The sequence below is a fragment of the Poecilia reticulata genome, linkage group LG21 (genome assembly GCF_000633615.1).
Source record: "Poecilia reticulata strain Guanapo linkage group LG21, Guppy_female_1.0+MT, whole genome shotgun sequence".
Taxonomy (NCBI): Eukaryota; Metazoa; Chordata; class Actinopteri; order Cyprinodontiformes; family Poeciliidae; genus Poecilia; species Poecilia reticulata.
Window position 1 is genome coordinate 10,796,562 of NC_024351.1, and position 18,196 is coordinate 10,814,757.

General features: G+C 37.1%; 1 protein-coding gene across 2 annotated transcripts in view; it reads left to right on the forward strand.

Moving 5' to 3' along the window:
* ppp2r5a (protein phosphatase 2, regulatory subunit B', alpha isoform) overlaps positions 1 to 16,997 on the forward strand; it is a 37,843-nt gene extending 20,846 nt beyond the window's left edge. The window contains exons 3-14 of one of the 2 annotated variants that reach the window (XM_008397524.2): positions 2,797 to 2,898; positions 3,045 to 3,137; positions 8,962 to 9,092; positions 10,547 to 10,606; positions 10,846 to 10,954; positions 11,057 to 11,110; positions 11,245 to 11,295; positions 11,382 to 11,501; positions 13,048 to 13,175; positions 13,908 to 14,009; positions 15,069 to 15,126; positions 15,220 to 16,997. In XM_008397524.2, coding sequence (XP_008395746.1) covers positions 2,797 to 2,898; positions 3,045 to 3,137; positions 8,962 to 9,092; positions 10,547 to 10,606; positions 10,846 to 10,954; positions 11,057 to 11,110; positions 11,245 to 11,295; positions 11,382 to 11,501; positions 13,048 to 13,175; positions 13,908 to 14,009; positions 15,069 to 15,126; positions 15,220 to 15,318 — 1,107 coding nt within the window. In that variant the 3' untranslated portion in view covers positions 15,319 to 16,997. Of the gene's footprint in view, positions 1 to 2,796; positions 2,899 to 3,044; positions 3,138 to 8,961; positions 9,093 to 10,546; positions 10,607 to 10,845; positions 10,955 to 11,056; positions 11,111 to 11,244; positions 11,296 to 11,381; positions 11,502 to 13,047; positions 13,176 to 13,907; positions 14,010 to 15,068 lie in introns of both variants that reach the window. The other variant, XM_008397523.2, reaches the window with a different exon arrangement.
* Positions 16,998 to 18,196: the final 1,199 nt, after the last annotated feature.

An 18,196-nucleotide genomic window follows, 5' to 3' on the forward strand; every position in this document is an offset into this window, starting at 1 on the left:
CCCAAAATTCAATTAAAGCTGCAGCGAGTGAACAACGAAATAAAGTAGATATTCCTGCCGTTTTTCAAGCTCCATCCAGTCTTTTTATTTCAGCCTCTTGAATAATCCAGGTCATAAAGGAGGCGCGTGTTGGGAGTGTGATATTGAAATCGGTCTGTGTTCATTGTGACGTTGCTAAGAAACCAGAGCAGCTGTGCTTACGAACAGATGTTGGACATGGCAGACCTTCCCTCTTCTATTCACACCATTCCTTTAAGCCAAGAACTAAAGGGTCGCTGTCGTGGGTCTGTGTTCTGAATAGTCACCGAAGGAGGTGACTAAAGCAGAAATGCTGCATCAGTTATAATCGTTGCGCTGACGCAGACACCCACCTGACGAAAGTGTTGCATGTAAAAATATTCACATCATTTGAACTTTTACAAATAAAGACCTCTATGATGTTTGCCACGAGCCGTGAAGGGCATCTGCTCTGGTCAGATGAAGGATGAATTTATCTTTTGGGTTACCTTTTTGCCACAAGGTTGTTTTGAAAGTAACGTGACACTTCACACTGAAAACATCATCGCCACAATTACACATGGTGGTGGCAGCATTATGCTGTGGGGATGCATTGAGGCTTCACTTCCCCCTCTTTGTCAGAATTATCAGCAACTTTTCCAGTAAAATACATTAGCTTGTAGCTGGGCTATATTTGGATTAACATGTTGCGAAGGAGTTTCGTTTTTTTTTTTTTTTGTGAGACATAATTGTCTTAACATTGAAGTGTTTGTGCTAATATGGCAGATAAGCTGTTAAATAAGACCCATCACTTTGCAGAAAGAAGCATGCATATTAAGAACTTAAGTCATGTATTAGTAGGATGTTTTCCCAATTTCTGATTTATCACAAGTCATTCATGTCTGATCACAAATTTCAATCAGTCTAACAGCCGTGTGGATTTTATTAGTTGGCTGTTATTGGGCCATCAGTAAATGTTTTTAACTTTTCCCTCTGTGATGTTGCTGCCAGCTGCTTCAGAAATTACTCAAATGAAAAGGTTTTTCTTGATTTTCCATTTGTTTTTCAGTTTTGTCGAGGTTTACAACTCCTTTGCTGCCTTCCTCTCCCATTAGTGTCAGCTGGATTTTCCAGCTGCCAATACTTAATTTGATGTTGCCTCGATCACTTCAGCGCGAGTTTGTCCATCCAATCACGTAACACTGGCTTTTCTAGCTCCCCGCTGCTTGTGTGTGTGTTTATCACTCTCAAATTTACCCCAGCTAAAAATAACAATACGGGGGCTAGAGGTGGCAGCGACCTGTCTACAGTGATTGTCTTCGTTGCAGAATTTTATTAAGAGGTTGTGGCAGATGCAGAATTGGTAATGGTCTGTCAGTTGCCCTTCTGTTTCAGTAACAACATTTAATTGTTTTGCTATAATCAGAAGGTGGCTCAGGCTGCTTAGTGACTTTTCACCAACATTATTCTGTATGTTTCACTGGGATTGTGTGTGATTTCAAAGTAGAAGGAAAATATAGATGATGGGGGTTTTTTTCTTTTTTCTTTTTTTTTTTTTTACCAAGTTACCAAAGTCCAAAAAGGTGTGATTCCTTTGCAGCCCCTCTGACTCCTGTCTGTTATTTCAGCTGCTTTTGAGGGTTTCAGTTCTACCTAGCTCTGCACAGCTGTGCACATCTAAACACAAACATTTGAACCCTTTCTTCTTTGCAAATTAACTTCTGTTCTGTCAGATAAGACAAAGAGCATCCGTGAATAGCATTATTTTTAGGTCTTGTCACGTAAATATCAACTGGATTTACATCTTTGCTCTGACTGGGCCTTTATAAACATTGAAATTTAGACTCGTAGTTCGATCAGTTTTGTCTTCTGCATCCGCTGACAGGTTTTCCCGCTGGATTTTCCTGCATACAGATCCATTAGTTTTTCCACTGACACAAAAGCATCCCACACCAAAATGCCACCACTATTACTGACTGTATTTTGTGTTCGGGGTGATGTAGAGTGTGAGCTTTCTCCTGGAAACGTTGGTACACATGATTTGTAAGTAGGTCAAATAGTTTAACTGTTGCCTAATTTGACCGGAATACCACCTTCCACATGTTTCCTTTCTCTCCTAAATTAAGAAAAACCACACACAGAACCTCATAAGGCTTTCCATTTACTTCAGATTCAAGTAAATCAGTGGAAATAATTGTCCCGTATATTTGCTTGGATATCTACAGGTAATGCAAAATCAATTGGTTGAACTGGATTTTATTTAAGGGTGTCAGTTTTCTAGGGGCTGGATACAGATACATGTCCCTCTTCTCAAATATTTTTTGAAAGAAAAAAGATTAAAGTTGTGTTTTGCTTTCTTTTATCACATAAAAACCTTAAGATACAAGGCACTATTTTCAAAATGTTATCTGAAGAATCATCGGCGTGTGAGATGTGACGCATGCAAATGGGCTGTAAGCAAATTCATTTAGAGCCACACCACGCTACAACACAGTATGCGGTTTATTAACGGGAAGGAAGGACTGGTGTAGCAGTGTTGGTAAGCATCTGTAATGTCGAGGCAAAGTTTGAATATCGCTGGAACATCTCCTCCAGTAGATGCTTGTATTAAGAGCTTGACATTAATCAGAGGTAGTGAGAAACACGGAAAACGATCTATACCAGGCCAAAAAATTTACATAGGATCATATTAACACAGAAATTATGTTTTTTTGTTTTTCAGCATTCTTCTGCTTCATTAAAAATTTTTTATGGTTTTATTTTAATAAAAATTTACTTCGTTTCCCCACCTCCCTGCAGATCAGCACCAATATTTTTCGGGCTCTTCCACCAAGTGACAATCCCGATTTCGACCCAGAGGAGGATGAACCCACCTTAGAAGCTGCATGGCCTCATATCCAAGTACGTTTTCTAAACTTTTATACTTGAGATTTCATACTTTTGTTTCAGAGTGATTGCAGAGTGTTTTTATTTTTTATATATATATATATATATATATATATATATATATGTGTGTGTGTATAAATGTTTTCTGTTTTCCTTTCTAGCTGGTCTACGAGTTTCTGCTGCGCTTCTTAGAGAATCCAGACTTTCAGCCCAGCATTGCAAAGCGATTTATTGATCAGAAATTTGTGCTGCAGGTAGGTGGATTTTTCCCCAAAATGTTTTGCATTACCAATTTGTTGCATTGTCTGGATTTTGCGAATGTATCTCACAGTGTGTGGAAGTCTAAATCAAGAAAGTTGGAGATTTCAAATGTGTCAAGTAGAGCAGACGCTATCGCCGCATTTCACCAGCCTACACTTCACTTTTTGTGGCTGAATCAGACAATCTGCTGCAACTCGTCTACATATGTCCACGCTCAGCACCCACCTACTTCAGGAATGCTTCACGTCTTGTAGCAGTTGCTAACAGGCATTATAAGGTTTGGAATGTCGGCCGAGCCACATCCGAGGTGCCTGGTTCGACTTTCCATGATGTGAGTGAGTCGTTTGTGAGCTTTAAATAGCTGCCTGTTGTTTACTCTTCAGGAGGAGAGAAGAAGAGTGTGGTCCAGCGCTGGCTGGCAATAAAAGCCAGTCAGAAAAGGCCTGATTAACTTCAATTATCATAAAACACAGCTTTCCCAGTGAGATGTGCTGCAGCCATGAGAGCCGGAGATTCATAAGGAGACGAAAAAAACTGAGTAAAGATTTGATGGCTTTCTTTGCGGCTCATTATGTCCACTTTTCTGCTCCGCCACTTCATTGGTTTGTTTTACTCTTTTGGTGATGCTGGATCAGAAAACAGCCGACATTCTGGAAAATAACCATATTTGAAGCTTCTGCATGTTGTCGGGATGTATTTTAAACTTTTTTTGTACAGAGCGTAGCTGTGCCTTTCTGTGTTGCCGTGGGGAACCTCAATTTGTGGCTTACTAAAATGAGGGTGTTTTGGGTTTTTTTGCCCCCCTCCCAATATTCATTTAAAGTAAAACCCACATCTAGCTCACAGTGTATTATTACTTCATCTTTTTACCAGTTGAGCTCTGACAAAAAACTTTCATTGCTCATGAATTTTGCCATGTAGATTAGTAGATACTTCTGGTGCCCAGTTAGTTTGGGCTTATGAGCCACTTGACATCTGTCTTTATTTTTAATTGGATAGCATTTTTATAGATTGGGTAAAATCTGTTCCATGAATATTAGAGAAGTGAAGAGTTTCTGATATGTGATGATCCAGAGACTTGCAGCAATATATTTTGGGATCTTTTTCCTGTTGTGAAACTTAATTTACAGTTTTGTAAATGTAGAAAAATGCTTTCTTAACTCATGTTTGAGTCAGTAAAGGACTTTGAAGGATATCTGCTGCTTTTCAGCTTTCTGCACAGCACCCTTTCTTTTTTTGTAAATCCCATTTTCATTCGGTTTGTAGTGGTCAATTTCTCACTTTAACCCATTTTGTTTCAAATCAGGTGTGTACAGGTAGTAAATTTCAGTTTTGGCTCCAAATGGTTGAGGTGAATGTCAACAGAACCATTTAGGCACATTCTCAAACTTTGCTAGAACTTTTTTTGTTTAACTTGATTAGTATTCACCAAAGTAATTGAGATAAGAATATTTTATCAGTAATTGAAGAGCTTTGTATTGGATCAGAACATACATTAAATTCCATTAGCTTGTTCTTTAGGGGTAAATCATTTCATATATTTGCCTTTATGCACCTTTTTAAGTTTTGAATTTTTAGTGTCACCAAAATGCTCAAATCCGCCTTGTACAATACATGCATTAAAGAATAATGCGCTTTTAGGAACTCTGTTGATGCCACCTGTGCAAAAAATTTCCTTTGCTAAATACTATACTGTCAACTCTTGGTGGGTTTATAACGAGCAATTGGGAGTGACAGCAACTTTACCGGGTTTTAGTGTGCGGCTCCTTTTCAGGAATTAGGTTTATCCCCTTAGCTCTGTGGAAAGGTACTTAAGTGTGTTGCACAATTTTGCTCGTTCAACTTTGTTTGAATAGTTTAGGAATGGCCCACTCCTGTTCCAACATGACTACGCTCTAGTGCCCGAAGCAAAGTCTATAAATGCACAGGTGAGAGTTTGGCATGGAAGGACATGATTGGCCGGCATAGAGTCCTGACCTCAGCATCATAAAATACCTTTGGCATTAATTGGAAGGGAAACTAAGAATTGGACCTTCTTGCCCAACATTAATGTCTGACCTCACAAATGCACTTCTGGAAAAATGTATAGCAATTCCCTTGGTCTCCAAAAGCGTTTCCACAATTGTCGAAGCTGGTGTAGCGACAAAGGATGGGCCAACATAAAGAAATGACCTCTTTGACTGTTCTATACAATATTGCAGATATACAACTTCTTAAAGAGATGTATATAAGTACATGTTTAAAAGTCATCCATAATTTTCTGCTGCCAAATAATAAAATTTCCAGACTGCATAGCAAACACGTTTAAGGTTATGTTGAACAGTAATGGAGATTGAAAATAATAGAATGGAAAAATATTTGTAATTCCATACAACTAGACAATCGGATGTTCTGTTGCATTGTCTAAGAGTTGTCCTTCTTTCCTGCCTTCCTTTCTCGTTTCCCTTTTTCCATTTTTTACTTTTACATATTCCATATTTAGAGCCTGCCCGTGGCAGAAATATTTACCGTAAATATATGGCGAGCTTTACGACTGCGAGCTCTGGGACACTGAGTCCGGAAAAGTCTGCAATGTTTGTATAAAAAATGCTGAGTAGCTCTGTTTCAAAGGCAGCATTTTGTTCTGTATTTATATCGAGGCTAGCTCACTTTTCTAATGATTATAATACACGTAGTCTGTAAAACACTGCATTCTGTCTCTTTGAGTGATGTAATGATTATAGATTGATAAAAGTTTGATAGTAGGCATCTGTAGTGAGATGATGATTAGACACATTTTTTATTGAACTCTGGCTGCATCCACAGTCCCAATCAATTTATTTATAACCACAGATCAATATCTAGGGACATAACTTTCCCTCAACTCAGTGCATTAATTTTCCTCTTTTTGCCGTATTTCCCAGCTGATAATGTTCTACTTCATCATTCTGAAATAATGAGAATACGATGCTCCAATGTTTAATCATTTAACGATCTGGCTGACCTTCAACTTATGGTTCAACAAATGGGTCATCTTCTTGGAACCTGCTGCAGATTAGGATGTTCTAGCAGTTTCTGCATCCCAAAAAAGGATACATTTGTTTTAGACAGTTTATTGAAGCACAATAAATTTCAGAATTTATACTACCGATGTTAAAAAGGGCTGATTAAAAGCAGGTTGTTAACATGCCTGTGGTTTATTCAATGTCATCCTGTTGGGATCAGTTGAGCCTTTGCAAACAAGTCGGATGAGCTCGCTATTTAATTTCAGTCACTTTGTCAAGTTGCACCAGAATGATGTTAAAAATATTTTCTTTTAACTATTTTTTATTTTTTTTTAAATGTATGGGTTTTTATCTTACTGGAAAGAATGAAAGAGGGTGAGAAAATGAAGAGCGCAGCCTTTAATTTGACTTTGTCCACCCAGTGTCAGCGAGAGCCGGAGGTTTTAGACGGAAATAGAAAGCTGCTCTCATATTAGAAAGTCATTTGAGTGACAATTTAACAGTCATAATTAACAATGACATTGTGCAGTAATGAAAGCATCTTAGATCTCATATTTTTTTCATAAGCACTTCTGTGTATTTGTTGCATGATGACTTTGCTGAGAGCTAACGTCCTAGCGTGACCTTTTGTGATTGAATATTGATGTTTCCCCCTCAGGCGAAACCAGCACCCCCGCATTACACTGTGGCTGTGTTCATTTCATAATAAACACAGACCCAATGGCCATATCCCATTTAAATATTATTGATCAACTTCAGTGTTGATTGAGTGCTTATGTAACTCTTGAAAGCCTACTGCAAGTGAATAGCCAGAGCTGCTGGAATTTATGGTGCACATATCAATCTGTTGTTTAACTATACCACATTGTCAAATGTCGTGCTTTTATCACAAAAGAAATCCAAATAATGCTTGTTAATATTTACCTGACCATCACAAGTACAATTAAATGACTCAACGTACATCATCACAATAGCACTGTACACTATGTATGTAACTGTAGCCAAATTAGTTCAAAATAATGCAATGAAGGTCTGAATTTTTCCGGATATATACTTTTTATTTATTTATTCAAAACACATTCAAGCCAATATTGCAAGGCTCACATTTAACTAGTTATCTAGTTTATAACTTGCAGGCTTGTAATTTAGTATTTTTAGAAAGATTGTCAATATTGCCAAATGTATTACATCACACATCACCTGACTGAAACTTTACTTTTATGTAATTCAATTTCAGTGTAATTACTTCTGCTCTTTGAAGATCCAGAGATCCTATGGTCTGAAAACGTTTGGAATCTAATTTATTTCTGGGTCTGAAAAAGGAGAAAGAAGATGGAGTATGACAAAATATTATTTTTAGACTTTTTTTCAATTCATTCATCATTTCATTTAAGATTCATTCACAAATCCATGTCTGTCCATCACTCCATATATTGTGATGTTACACAACCTGACATGTGGACATTTCTGAAATTCATAGTGATTTTTTTTTTCTATTACCTAAATAAAGCCCTCGAAGGTCTCCGCTTTCAGAGAGCATTAGCAAATAAGCAACACACCAGACAGGTCAGGGATGAGGTATGAGGAGACGTTCAAAGCAGGAGAAAGTGTTTTACACAACTGTAGCAAGACACATTCTGATCCACCTGATCTGACAGGCAAGCAGAAAATGAACCACAGAAGCAGTGAAGAGGTCCGTGGTAAATCTGGAGGAGCTGGAATATGATGACAGGACAACCACATGCAAATCGCCCCAAACTCACTAGATCAATGAAGTACCAAAGGTCTGCCTTCTCACTAGGTCCTCTCTGAAACATGGTGGCAGCATCATGATCTAGCGATTCCTAAAGTGGTGTTAAATTTTGACACCACATATATTATCTAGAAATTTCCGCTGTTTCTGTTGGTTTAGGCTCTGAATGCATCGTTTCTAAAAACTCGTCCAACATCGGCTGCAAACTTCACCAGCTTTGAAATGATTGCATGAAAGGTTATAAAATGATGCTTAAAATTTCCTGTGGAGTAAGAAGTAATAACATGAAAACAGTTGCATCCTTGTGCAAATCTACAGTCGCAATACTCTGTTGCAACAGTTAGACTGCTTGCACCATTGAATGATACAGAACAGCTGAATGTATTTAAATCGGCAGGGGGAAAAAACACACACAAAAACAATGTGCACAAACATGATGAAGTCTTGTCCTTGGCAGTAAACTGGGATAGAAACAAGCTGCCTGCCCTCTCACCAAGGTGACTGTAAAATGCGAGCAGAAGATGAGCATAAAACCCACAAACACTACTTTTTTTTATTTTGGTGGCTTTGGCTTTGCTTTCCTCAAACTGAATTGTAATGATGACTCATCACATGTCTGTAAATAGCTGCTTAATTCTGGGGGCTTGAAGGCTGTTTACATTATTGAGCGCTCAGGCACATGTACTGTGTGCATGGGAAGTAAAGTGTGAGTTTCTGGTAAAACAGAGCTTGATTATTCGTACTTTGTCTGGAAACAGTCACCACTTAGCTGCATCACAGTTGGTAATCCAACACATTTTTAGGATATTTGGGACTTAAGCGAGATGACGTGGTCTTAACACCACCAAGAGGAGTTATTATATGAGCTACACATGTAGTAAAGGGAGTGTATTTGAGTCATAAAGGACAGCAATGACCATTACATAAAATGTCTGTTTTTAGCTCACCAGATGATGGAGGATGTTTCTGTTGGCTTCTCAAACAAAATGAAGGATTTCCTTAAAAACAAAAGTGAAATAGATTACCTTTTTCCTGCAATAAGTCAATAAGTTTTTGATAAGATTCTTCTTCGTTCTGCAGCTGCTGGAGCTGTTTGACAGCGAGGACCCGAGGGAGCGGGACTTCCTGAAGACTATTCTCCATCGGATTTACGGAAAATTCCTGGGCTTGAGAGCCTTCATCAGGAAGCAGATCAACAACATCTTCTTGAAGTGAGTTAATTATTAGCAGGGAAGCATGTCTTTTGCTGATAAATGCTGCATAGAAATAAGGACAGGTTCATTTGTGTGGAATACATTCCAGAGAATAAAAGTTTTATTTATCAAAGGATACTTGCAAAAGGGAAAAGTTGGTTTAAAAATGTCTGCTAAATCTCTTGACTTTACCCAGAAAGCCCTTTGTTTCTTTTAATCCAGGTGTAGTTTGCAGCAATGAGCATAACTCATTAATTTTCATCCAACATCTCAGATTCCCTCCTGATTACTAAGGAGACTCGAAGCTGTGAGTGAGAATCATCACTTATTCTTCCCAGCAGTTCTCTGCGGCTTTATTGCTGCTGTTGCTGTGTGACGATGAGCTTTGGATGATTGAGGCAGGGAACGCTTGATGTCGTTTCCAACAGGCGAGGTGGCAAAACGGGTGGCCCCGACGTTGGCCATCTGCCACGGAGGATAAAAATAGGGCCACAGTTGTCAGGCTCTGTACATAGCAGACAGATGGAAATGCTTTATCAAACAGGTGAAGGTGAATTATGTAGAGCTCATTGATTATTTTTGTTTGTCTCTTTGTGGTGGTGAAACCTGATTCGGATTTGCTTTTTCATATGGATATTACTGTGCAAAAGTTTTGAGCTGACCCTCTTTTCCTAATATTTCCCTCCCAAGGATACAGATATTTCTGTAATTTTTTAAAGTAGCGTCGATAGTGTTCACTTCTACTACAGCTGCTATTTTAGCCATTTTCAATCGAACGCAAGAATCATTTAAAGATATTTGAGCAAAAAAGAGATTTAAATTAGATCTTTGTGCAGTTTTTGTTAGATCACTAAAGTACTAAAGATAACAGTCATAAAATAGCATTTTTGTGAGCAATATGGTTCTTAAAAGTTGTCCTACAGTAGGATGCATCTCTTATTTCCCTTTGAAATAAAACCAGCTGTGTTTGAGACTTTTAGAAATTATTTAATCTATCAGTTTATTATTGTAGAGTAGGAGGGACTTTCAGGTATGATGACGCTCCCAGTGCAGTTTGTTCAGAAAATAAGTCAAAATAGAGGACATTAGAAGGGCCCTTGTTGAAGTTGCAGTCTTTTCTTTTTCCCACGGTTTTCCTGTTCCTGAACCTGTTCATGTGTAATTAAATCTATAAATTCTTTGTTTTAATTGTATTTTTTTCCTCTTGGTTTTGTTTTACGAGGGAAATTAAGTTTGGTTTCTTATAACTTAAAGAAAGATATATATATATATATATTATTTATTGCTTTCAGAATGCCTGGAGTTTATAAAGTTTTCACTTATTTATTCTGTATGTTAGTCATTTCAACAGTATTTTTAAATTCACCCAGATTCAAGTAATCTGATTAATCTGCTCCAGTTTTAAAGTTTTACGTTTTAACAATGTTATATTTTCTTTGCTTGTGTTTTTTTTTTTTTTTTTCCTTTTCCAGGTTCATCTATGAAACCGAACACTTTAATGGTGTGGCCGAACTGCTAGAGATCCTCGGAAGGTGAGGGAAGATTAAATTGAAAGGTTTTTGGGTTTTTCCTTGCCATAAATAAAACTGATTATGCTGATTTAAACTGTCTCTGTACATCGTGATACATTTGATCGTGTCCTGATCTGGTTTGCAGGCTTGAGCAGAATGAGATCAGTATTTCAGAGCATGCTGTTTGGAAAACAGCCGTTCTGCTGATGGAATTCCTTTGTGTTTTCTGTAATCTATCGAGGCGTGTTTTTTGTTTACAGTATCATCAACGGTTTCGCGTTGCCTCTGAAAGCAGAGCACAAGCAGTTCCTGATGAAAGTGCTCATCCCGTTGCACACAGCTAAAGCATTGTCCCTTTTCCATGCACAGGTAAAAAAAAAAAAATTCCGATCTCTGTATTGCAGCACCTTCTAGTGGCTTGGAAATGAAAATGCATGTTTATTTATTTTTTTCTGTTTTTCTGTACTTCAGCTGGCTTACTGTGTGGTTCAGTTCCTGGAGAAAGATCCATCGCTTACCGAGCCGGTACCGTTTTTATCCTTCCTCCCACTCAAAGCTCACTGCACTAGATTAGTCTGCCGCAGCAAATTATTTTATAGTGGTTACTAGAAACCGCCCACATGAACGAGCGTAAAACAGAATTTCTGATGTCTCTATAGGTGATCCGCGGCCTGTTGAAGTTCTGGCCGAAAACCTGCAGCCAAAAAGAGGTACTCTTCGTCTCTTTGTGCAGTTTTCAGCTATTTCTGTCTGTTATGTGGTGCTAATTTTTTGTAATTTTCACCTTCCCACTCAGGTGATGTTCCTGGGCGAAATAGAGGAGATCCTGGATGTCATCGAACCGTCGCAGTTTAAAAAGATCCAAGAGCCATTATTCAAGCAGATTTCTAAATGTGTGTCCAACCCACATTTTCAGGTAAGCTCAAAATACACAGATGTAAGGAAGGATGTTTTTAAACCCTAAAAGATTTTAGTTAACAGTAAAACATAACATAACAGAAGAACAGACGCACTTTTACACAGAGACTAAACACTGAAACCTTTTATTAATATAGAATTTACTGTTCATTTAACTCGACTTGTTTTTAGTCAGATGGGATTTAAGTTACCAGCAGTGCTTCCATTAATATCTTCAGCCAATTATACTTTACTCAGACTTTTGTGCATATCATTAAATTAACTGAAGAAATTTAATTTTTTTTTTGCAGATTTGCATCACTTTACCGTAGTTCCTTTTTTCTGAATGCTTCAAGTTTGATTTATTTCAGGTCTAAACAAGTGTGGACAACAAAAAATTTTATTTCCAGACCTTTCAGACTAGAAGCAAATGTTTTCATTTCTACAAATTAGTTGCTTCAGTCTTTTTTGCAACACTGGTTAAACCATAGACAAACATAGCCAGAAACTAGAGAATTTGCTCAATAAATGTATTTTCTTTTTTTTTTTTTTTTTTTTTGAAGATGCTTGTTTTTCATAAATGGTATGCTGCCAAAAAACCTGCCTAGTTATTTAAAAAGTCTCAAATTGCCTCAGTCAGTGCCAAACAGCCTTGCATTTATTCCCATATGTAGTCTCACCTGTTCTTGAAGAACTTTTTTTACCTGTAAGGATGAGCAAAAAAACAGAAACTTGTAATTACTGAGCACAAAGTAGAGAAATTACCCTCAGGTAAATGAGACTGTAAATGTTGTTGAGGAGAGTAGCAAATATTTATTAGCTCTCTTAATAGCAGAAAGAGGAAAACTTCTAAAGCTGTGGCTAATTACCAGGTCACTGGAGAAGGTGCGACAATGTTTGACTTTTTTTTGTCATTATTTCTTTAGGTCACAAATGACCTATAGTGACATTTGTTGTAAATCTGTAATAGTGTTTTACTACATAAATGCACATTAAACGTTTTCCAGATTAAATTGAGTTTTTAGGAACAGTTTTGGTAAAATTGACCCGTTTTACATAAGCAGACTTTGTTTACTTGAAGAAGGTGGAGCGGTAGGTGCCATTATTACTAATTGTTATAAATAAAAGGCTTGTGGATGATTTTAGCATTCACTATTTAGCTTCTCATAGATCAAATGTCTTTTATTGTTTGACCTTTCCTGACAAAAACTGGCTTTCGGCATTAGATGCTTCATTACGTGTCCAGTGTTGAGCGTAAAAATGTTTGTTTTCTAATTAAATTTAGACCCTTAATAAAGAGGAGACTAATGGATTCACAAGCTTTCTATTAGCAGTTTTTAATGTCGTGAACTTTGATTTGTTGATATTTGAAACTCATTTTAGATACAAAAAAAAAAAGATTAATTTGACTGAAGGTACCAACAAGTAACAGGCATTATCTTTATGCAGCATTTTCTTCCATCTGTAATGCATCTTCTTCTCCATCTTTACATAAAACAGCTTCCGTTTGACTTTCTTTATGGCAGTTTTGTTTTTTCTGAAGTTCCCTCTGTGTGTCCTGACAGGTAGCAGAGCGGGCGCTGTACTTCTGGAACAACGAGTACATCCTCAGCCTCATCGAGGAGAACATCGATAAGATCCTTCCCATCATGTTCAGCAGCTTGTACAAAATCTCCAAAGAGCACTGGAACCAGTATGTGCTGTCGCTGTAGGAGGCGCAAAAATAATCTTAAGAAGGGCAGGGACTGATTAAATAACTAGCTTATGTAAATAAAAGAAAATAGATTGACATTTTTATTTTAACTTAATTTTGAGTAACTGTAAAGATGAGCTTTCATGCGCATAAACCTTGTGCGGTCTGTTTTTAAATCTGTTTTTATATGCAAACAATTTACACAGACAGATGGCACCATTATGTTCGTCACAGATAATTTAGCACAAGTTTGTTTTCTTCATACACTTTCTGCCTTTCAGAAAAATAATAGAGGCATGTTTGAATGTGTACACATACACTTATGTACATCATGTCCTTAAGAAAATAGTGTCTCTCTGGTCAATTGCTCTTGTGGTGTAATAATTCCAAGACTAAAAAAAAAATAATGTTAAGATGCAATTATATCAATTTAATTGTTTTCTTTCTTTCTTTTTTTTCATAATTTGTGTTAACCAGATTAACTTGAAAAGGACTGGCTGAGTGAATATAGGCAGCAAAAGTCCAAAGAAAAACTTAAATACTTTAAAGGCTAATATAATAATAAAATCCATTTTGAAAATTAAATCCAGTTTAAAAATCTGCATCGTTTACTTTGGTTTACACAAGAATATGCGAGGGGATTAAAAAGTAGAAAAATTGTGGTAAAAACCACCAGCATGTGATGTTTGTGAGCCGTCTTCCTGAAGCTCTTGATTGTTTTTTCTGTTTCAGGACAATCGTGGCTTTGATCTACAACGTCCTGAAGACGCTGATGGAGATGAACTGCCCTCTGTTTGACGAGCTGACGGCTTCCTATAAAACACAAAAGCAGCGGTAAGCAGCAGTAAACCTCCGTTTACCCCTATTATCAAATATTAATGACAGTTTTCAGCAAAAACACACTTCTAATGGAAAATTCAAATTTAAGGTTGATTTTTAGTTTTTAAATTTACTTTCTTTAGAGCTGGGATGTGCAAACATTTTGACACATGGGCCAAATTCGTCAGCTCAAAAGTACTCCTCCTTTTTAAAGACTAAGATCACCAATTTTTTTTGTTCTTACTCAACAACAAGGCTGTAGCGATAAACTAATCTCACAATGCGATGCAGTAGTCTGCTCACAATATGATATACATCACGATATTCGGTAAACGACACGATTTGATAAAATTTTTACGATTTTCTGAAAGATTTCAGAGGGACAGTGATTTTGCTGACATTTTGCGACTGTTTCATAGATTTGGGTTGAATTAATTGAACTGATGGTGTAATAACTGGTGTTTTTGTTAGGCATTTGTTATACATTTGCTTAGCTTAAATATTAATTGTGTGGCTTTGTGTATTTGGTTGTCCAGAAAAATAACCTTTTTTCTTTTTTTTTTTTTTTTTGGCTTATTCGCTTATATTAGATGATGCGATTTATCCATTTTGTTTCATTATTTAAATAATTGTAACTGAATTTTTCATTGCATGTAATTTTTAATGTACATGTGCAACTGGGTACAAAATTTCATGTGTGATAACAGTCATTTAATTCATGTGGATTTGACATAAATTCAAAGTAAAAGAAGGATTTAATGTATCGATACTCGTGGGTGAAAAATCAATACTATCTGAGGAAAAAAATATCGACAAATATTGTAGCCGTCAGCTGGCCTGGATGAAAGTGAGGAGTGGGAAAATACCTTTACTATATTTACTTCAGACAAGGATGCAGTTAACGATTAGCTGGTAGGATGTCCAAACCTTTTCCTCATAATTCTTGTTTTGAATAGTTTGTGTAAAGATTACAAGCTTAATTAAATAAATCCATCTCAGAGGTAAATTTAAAAAAAGGAAAAATGGGCATAAATACTTCAGCATTCTGTATTGAGTTGGTTGTTGTTTTTCCAGAGAGATGATAAAGGAGCAGGAGCGGGACGAGCTGTGGAAGAAGCTGGAGGAGCTGCAGGTCAGCCGCACCTCTGAGATCCAGAACAACAGTCATGGGTTTCCTGCAGCCCTTAACAACAACAACAGTAACAACAACAATAATGACCCCCAGGAGAGCAGCGGCGATGTTGAAGCTACTGCCGTCATCATGGAAGACCTCCATCAAGACGCTACCGACACAGCCTGTGAGAGCGTCTCATGTGCCAAATGACAGCGGATGGCAGCTTTTTATTCTGAGGCGCTTCAACTTTCAGGACCGTTGGAGGAAGATTAACAAGGATGTAACACAAATTACACCTCGGCAGTATAATAAATCTTAGTTCTACAAAGAACACCAGCAGTTCTTTGTATATATAAATATATATATATTTCCACGAGACAATTTTTTTTTTTTTTGGATGTTACAGTGTGGCTGCCGTATGTTGTTTATATGTCTGATCAGAGCTGTATCCTTCCACGTCTAGTTTCCTAATCGGTAATGATTTTTTTTTCTTCTCGTGCTCAGTGTATAATACATGGGAAGGAGAGGAAATGATGACTTGAATTTACCGTTTCCAACCGCGCTGCACTTAGAAGAAAACAAGCCGAACAGCTATTTAAAGATGTCTATTTTTAATGTGCTTTTCCTCGTCGCTGCCCACACCTGTAGGTGCAAACCTGAAACGAGAAGGGAACTCGAATGTTGGGAGCGTTTTTCTTTGTTCTTCGCACATGGGACCAGACCCAGATAAATACAGACACCCGTATATATATTTATACAGAGACCTGTTTATATGCAAAAAAAAAAAAAAGAAGAATTTTAAAAATTGTTGTGAGGAGATGAAGAATCATGGCCATAAATGATTTATGATCAACGGATATAATTCCTGAAATCATTCTGCTTTAGACTACAAATTTAAAAGTGATTAATACTTAAGGTAAATGTAATATTTTTTTAGCCTATTTTTGTGGTTGCAGGTGTTGGTAAATACTTTTTTCATCTTGGTGAAAACATGAAGCTAATACATTTGTCACTGTTTATTAAAGGAGTCACACTAAAGTATTGAGAAAAGGGCTTTTGATATTCAAAAAAATATATATTTTGATTTAAAGGAGTAGCTCAGCATTTCAACTTTGCGCCTGTAAATGATGGCTCTGTCCTGAGAATTAAAACAAATCTACCAAATTAAACTTAAAAAGCACACTAATTAACACCTACATGCTTTATTGAGAAGATGCATTACAAGAAAGTTAAAAGTATTAAATGACGCAACACAGACAGCAATTATTTACCACAATAATGAATTGTTCCTTTAAAATCGTTAAACTAAAAAGACCAAAAACGAAAAGCCTGAGCATTGATGAAGATGAATATTTTTGGGTCATCCAGGAATGGGATGCATAATAAGCTTCTGTGTATTTTTTTGGAGTGTATTTATTGAGTTTGGAGGCTACTTACAGGGAAATGCCACTCGGCTTTGACGTTGCTGTGGTTGAGCGACAGTTAAAATCGTCTCGGCTCCTTCCTGGTGCTAAACGAGATGTAACTGTGACTCTGCATTACCAAGAAAATTGCACCAGAAAAACCCATGAAAGATGAGAAATCCAGACCCCCAGTGACTTTTCGCCTGACGCGTCTGACCTTGGGAGCTCAAACATGATGTGAAAAGCGCGACCCCTGACCTCCACGGTTTATAGGAAAGACTTCTGAGAGCCAGCGCTGAATGGTGTTCCCTCTGAACCCGATGTCTGCTCGTTTCTGCTCTGTTCAGTTCATCTGTCGGTCTTCTCTGATGCCTTTCTGTCAGTACAGCATTCCAGCCTCTGTGAACTTTGAAACGGGGAACCTGTTTTGTAATCACAGACACTGTTTAGGTTTCACCATCAAATAAAGTCTACTTTATCTTTCTATTCAAAGCGTAACGGTTTCTTTTTCTTTTTTTTTATGAAACATTGCAGTTTTGTGTAAAGATCAGCAGGGGGTGCAAAGTTTCTACTTATTTTAAATGATGCCTTGGAAAAGGATTCATACTCAAACTTTCCCGCTTTATGTGACAACCACAAGTTTTAATGAGATTTTATAAGAATAAGTATGAAGCTGACGTGGAAAACTACATACCTAGGACATTTGCTACTCATTAAAGCTATTCTTTCTCTGCCTCCAAGTTCAACTACAGAAAGTGTGTCCTGGTTGGTTTGCAATTCTGTCACTTCAGATTGAACAGATCTGTGAGATGCTCAAATCTTAAGGTGTCTTATCACCTAACTTTGCTTTAAACCTCCTTACAACTTATTCCCACATTCATCTGAGATGGTTCTTGGTCTTCTTGATGCTTTCTTCTCTAATGTCCTCTAAAAATCATCAGAGGCCTTGGCCAAATAAATAAATTCCTGTGAATTACGTTTGTTTTTGGCGGTAATGTGACATAAAGATAAGTTTAAATAAGGATTTTTTTAAACTACCAGCAGAGATTCTTCCTCCGTCTTGTCTTTTCTGTCTTGCTTTCATAAGTCTTGTGACTTTTCGTTTGTATTTTTTTTTTTTTTGTCATTTTCTTTAAGTACGCACAGCAGCATTCAGTTGTAGTCTGTTAAAAAGGACTAAAAACGAGGAAAAAGCGGGCAACATCTTCATAAAACATAAGGAGCTGTTAAAGACCGCTTTAAAAGAAAGTTCTGGACATTTAAGGTATTTGCAATGTGAGGTTTTACAGATTTATACTTTTAAAATGTCCTTTGTTTTGGTTTTGACGTTTTGGTTGGCGCCTCCACAAGTTAATTAATCCAAACTATTTTCCCTAAGTCAAAGCGTGATCATTTCTTGGAGTCAAAATGAGGCTTTGAAACCTAATGTAATGTCAAGCATAGTGGAGGCAGCATCATGCTGTGGGTTTGTTTCTAAGGCAGTGGTACTGGTGCATCCCACAGTGTGAGGCGTTTTTCCTTAAATTGCGACTGGATTGTTGAAGCTTTGTCACAGTTCTTTATCCCAACAGGAAAATTATCTCAGACTCACTTCCATGAATGTTTCTCTAGCTTGTTCTTTAGCTTGTCAAATTGTAATTTCATTTATTATGCATTAAACTTTGACTTAAATTGGTTATATGGAA